Consider the following 4,819-nt stretch of genomic DNA (forward strand, 5'->3'; position numbering starts at 1 on the left):
GTCATCTTATCTAATTTTTAAATGTTATTAAAGAAAATAATGAAATCATTGTTCATATTAAATGAAAATTTGCATGTCATCTTATCTAATTTTAAATGTAATTAATGAAATTAATGAAAGCATTGTACATATTAAATGTAAATTTGCATGTCATCTTATCTAATTTTTAAATGTAATTAATGAAATTAATGGAAGTATTTTTCATATTCTCATGATGTTCATGTGTTGTCAATGCCATTAATGTCTTATCTCATCTCATATTATTTTAAATGTCATCCCGTTTGATTATTGAATGTAAATTTAAGTGTAATGTTGTGCTACTTTTTTAAGTGTGAATATCCTATGTGAAGCACTTTATAGCAAATCTTTTACGTCACTTTAATAATTATATATAAAATGTCTCATATCCTGAAGCACAATAATTATACAAGTCAAATTCCAAACCACTGTCTCTCTCTTTACTGTCTGCTATCTTCATCTCCTTTCCGATTTCCTTTCTTGTTTCTCTCATCTATGTTTTCTCTTCTATAGTGTTATCGTCATCTCCTTTCCGATCTCTTCTCCTATTTCTACTCACATAGTCAGTTCAATTGAGGTTCAATTTGCATGTCATCTTATCTAATTTTTAAATGTAATTAAAAAAACAAATGGAAGCATTGTTTATATTAAATGAAAATTTGCAAGTCATCTTATCTAATTTTTAAATATAATTAATGAAATTAATGAAAGCATTCATATTCTCATGATGTTCATGTGTTGTTCAATGTCATTAATGTCTTATCTCATCTCATATTATTTTCTATGTAAGTTAGAATGTCATCTCATGTAATTATTTAATGTAAGCTCAAGTGTAATGTTGTGCTACTTTTTTAATTGTGAATATCCTATGTCAAGCACTTTATAGCAAATCTTTCACGTCACGATAAGAATTATATATAACATGTCTTATATCCCAAAGCACAATAATTATCTTTGTCTCCTTTCTATAGTGTTATCTTAATCTCGTTTCCAATCTCTTCTCCTATTTCTACTCACATAGTCAGTTTAATCCTCATCTCCTCTCCTATCTCCTCGCTAGCTTTTCTCGTCTTTAGTTCTTCTCTCATATAGAAACTCACATACTTAGTTAATTTCTCCTCTCCTATTTTGATGGGCATACTTAGTTCTCATCTCCTCTTCTATCTCCTCGTTATCTTTTCTCTCCATTCTTTAGTTATCATCTCCTATTTCTACTTAGTGCATACTTTGCAAATGGTAAAAGTCCTTGCAATTATCACTTCTTTTGAGCACACGTGACATAATCTCGGGGGGGTCACTATATATAAACCCTCTATACCACGTGCGTTCAAGGCCTATTTCTAAAATTCCTTATTAGTAAATTTTTCATCAATAAAATGTACCCCTTTTCTATACAAATCTGTAAATTTTTTCTAAAACTATTTAAAATAGTCCCTTATGTATATTTATTTCTGTAAATTTTAGAAATAAAAAATATCCTTCTGTTGAACTCACGTGATAGGGTTACATATGATGAGTGACCCCCCCGAGGACATAATCAACAAAAACTTATCATGGATTACTGAGAACAAAAGATAGTGAGAGGAGCGGATCAAGGACCATTGACACAATATGAGAAAGATGAGTTTGCTGCCTAGAAGCGGCTCGAGGTTACGAAAGTACTCTTTAACAAGAGAAGAGCTTGCACATCTATTTGGAGAGATGTCTTATAGAGTGGCTCATTCTGGACAATATTCAACAAACCAAGCTGAAAGTATTAGGAATAGACAAGAAGCATCGAAAGAAAGACTGTTTGATTCTTTGTGCGTCTTTATGTATTATAAGTAAATTGATGAAGATTAAAAAAATGATGCAGAGGATGGTGTAATCGAGATGAGATAGAGATTGCTAATTTGATGGCAGGATTGTAGTTTATGTCTTTGACTATTCAAAATCTCTCGATATTTTTTGTCAAACCAAAGACATGAGCCCCTTCCTCTGCACCTTCTTTCTTTGATTGTTCAAAATCTCTCGATCTTTTTTGTCAAACCGATCTTTTTCATTATAGTTCTCATGTCCAATCCACCTCTCTCTCTCCCTCCCTCTCTCTTCTCCTCTCTCTCCACACTACCATTATCACAAACCAATCTTTTTTATTAAATTTTAAGGCTCCAATCCACATCTCTCTCTACTATGATCATTATCATGCACGTGTTCTTCTTGCATGCTTCTCGGGTAGTGTAGCTAGCATTCTGTACAAGCATCCTTCCTTGATACCTTTTGCTACTAGCTCACATCTTCTGGATTTATCTCTGCTGATGCATTCATCTTCGTCGAAGATGACTCGGTAGTTGTGTTCCGTCATTTGACTTAGTGACAAGATGTTCTTGATGAGCTTTGGATCGTAGAGTACATTTTTCACCAATCCTTTAGTATCTTATCATCCCCAAACCATCTTCATCTCTCTCTCTCCTATCGTCGTTATCGTCACTTCGTTTTCTTTAACGAAATACTTTAATGTGGGGTTTGACATTGATTTGTCCTCGCTCGGAAATGTTGAAAAGAATGGTGAAGTACTCAAGTGGGAAATGTTGAAAAGGATGGGCTGGGGTGAGTCATGGTCGGCTACATGAACGCCACTCTCATGAACAACGTAAACATGCAGCAGAGGAGGAGGATCGAGGTCGGAGGAGGAGGAGGAGGAGGAGGAGGAGGAGGAGGAGGCACAGCCATGGCCGAGGTCCAGGCTGCAAGAGCGAGAAGCATCCCAGTCATGGAGGGTGGCGATGGACCCGACAGCTACGCCAACAGCTCCCACAGACAGAACTTTCACTTCCACTCCGTCGCCAAACCTCTCCTGCTCCAAGCATTCGGCCGCGGCCTCATCCCACCCCATTCCCTGCTTGATGATCCTCCACCTCCCTGCCTTCGCATCGCTGACTTCGGTTGCTCCCATGGCCGAAACGCCCTCGTCTGCGCTGAATTCATCGTTCCAATCATTCAACAACGCTGCCTCCACTCCCATCCAGACATTCAGTATTTCTTCTCCGATCTCCCCTCCAACGATTTCAACAACCTTTTCCACGTCCTGCAGTCCTCCGACCTCCTTGGCCCCCGTCATCGACGCAACCAAGCAGGCCGAGAGCTCCAACAGATTTACAGTGCTGGCGTTCCGGGATCGTTTTACGACCTCCTCTTCCCTAAAGCGAGCCTGCATTTCGCGATATCTTCACTCGCTTTGAACTGGCTGTCTCAGGAATCGTCCATCTCTACCATATATTCATGGTCCATGCGTCACTGTTTCTGCCATTGCGTTTGGAGGGAGTTTCGGATCTTCATTGTACTCTTATGTCTTGACACATACATCTTTCATTGGGTGTTCGTGCAGGTGCCTCCGGCTGTTATCGATCAGACATCCCCTGCGTGGAATGGGGGCCACATTTGGATAGATGGGCGGAGGCCAAAGGTCTGCGAGGCTTACGCCCAACAATCTCTATCTGATCTCAAGAAATTCCTCAAGTGCAGAGCGCAAGAATTGGCGAGTGGTGCAATCGCGGTCGTGTTCTCACTGAGCCGTGCGGAGGAGCATCCAACGGGAGCATATGTTTCTCACTCTGATATTTTCTCGGACATCCTCCAACCTACATGGAACGAGGCGGTGTCTGAGGTACGTTACACCTCATTCATCATTGCTATTGCGCTTTTTATTATCAGGAATTTCACCTGTATCGGACACCACATGTTTCGGGTATTGAACTCAGTGTGCATTTTTCTGTGCAGGGCCTAGTAGAAGCCAACGAGCGAGACATGTTCAACGTTCCCATGTACAACTTCAGTCGAACAGAATTCGAGGTTGCAGTGCAAGACGTGCAGGAGCTGGAGCTACTGAAATTGACGGTTACAAAGAGCGAGAAAGAAGAGAGATTGGATGACCCACATGCATTTGGAACTTACTGGACGAACGTCACCAAGAGTTGCATAAAGCCGATCGTGAAATCGCACATAGGAGAGGAGAGAGCTGTCCAATTCTTCACGAAGATGCAAAGGATTGCAACAGAACGTGCGCCCGACCTTACCAAATTCACATTAATTACAACGCACTTGCTGCTCGCCATTCTCCGGCGTAAATGATTGTGCAATTGATAGAAATGTGTATTTCCACAGTCTAGTGTTAGCTCCAAGCTGTTTTCTGATGTATGAGAAGAGACAACTCCACCATTTGTGGTTTGCCATGTTTATATGGATTACGCACATCTTTAGATTTAAAATCTATCGTCTCATGTGGTAGTTCTAATCTGTTTTCTAATGTATGATAAGAGACAACTCCGCCATTTGTGGTTTTCTATGTTTATATGTTATCAGCATTATTATGGATTATTCACATGTTGAGATTTAAGTGGCTATTATGGATCTAACAAGTCGCTCTATAAAAATAGAATTGGAAGAGTGTAAAATCTGGAGTACTCTTAACTTTTTAAAGGGCCTTCCATTAATGATATGACTTTCAGTTGTGTAGTAGACTTTGCTAATGCATCCAACTCATTCCAATCATCCTCAGACATATCTGCAGGCTTAGCTTCAACCCCTGCCAAGGGTTTAATCTTCTTCTTTTGAATAAGCACATCCCTTATCTGTTCTTTCCACAAAAAAAAGTTTGTCCCATCAAACTTTTTAATGCTGAAAAACTCATTTTTCAAACATGGAAGAGGATGCCATGATGCAAATGAAACAAAATCCCAAATGCTAGTACCTGCAAGAGAGAAATCACACCAAATACTAGGTGCACCCAATATGTCTATCTTAATGAAGGATAGTGTCACTG

The 4,819-nt window shown here is 39.4% G+C and overlaps 1 protein-coding gene across 1 annotated transcript; it reads left to right on the forward strand.

Annotated features, from left to right (window-relative positions):
* Window positions 1–2,702: 2,702 nt before the first annotated feature.
* On the forward strand, window positions 2,703–4,241 carry LOC147894005 (gibberellic acid methyltransferase 2-like). The gene is made up of 3 exons (XM_087386131.1): window positions 2,703–3,250; window positions 3,383–3,664; window positions 3,778–4,241. Exons 1-3 carry the CDS (start codon window positions 2,729–2,731, stop codon window positions 4,126–4,128), a joined length of 1,155 nt encoding a protein of 384 aa, XP_087242257.1. The 5' UTR covers window positions 2,703–2,728; the 3' UTR covers window positions 4,129–4,241.
* The last annotated feature ends 578 nt before the right edge of the window (window positions 4,242–4,819 follow it).

The sequence above is a fragment of the Dipteris shenzhenensis genome, chromosome 15 (genome assembly GCF_047967505.1).
Source record: "Dipteris shenzhenensis isolate YYH24624 ecotype China chromosome 15, Dip_SZ_1.0, whole genome shotgun sequence".
NCBI lineage: Eukaryota > Viridiplantae > Streptophyta > Polypodiopsida > Gleicheniales > Dipteridaceae > Dipteris > Dipteris shenzhenensis.

Bases quoted from the DNA above. Each gene is read 5' to 3' on its own strand.
- LOC147894005 (XM_087386131.1), top strand. From the start codon at position 2,729: ATGGCCGAGGTCCAGGCTGCAAGAGCGAGAAGCATCCCAGTCATGGAG. The intron at 3,251-3,382 runs CAGGAATCGTCC...TGGGTGTTCGTG, and splicing joins TCGCTTTGAACTGGCTGTCT to CAGGTGCCTCCGGCTGTTAT. The intron at 3,665-3,777 runs GTACGTTACACC...TTTTCTGTGCAG, and splicing joins GGAACGAGGCGGTGTCTGAG to GGCCTAGTAGAAGCCAACGA.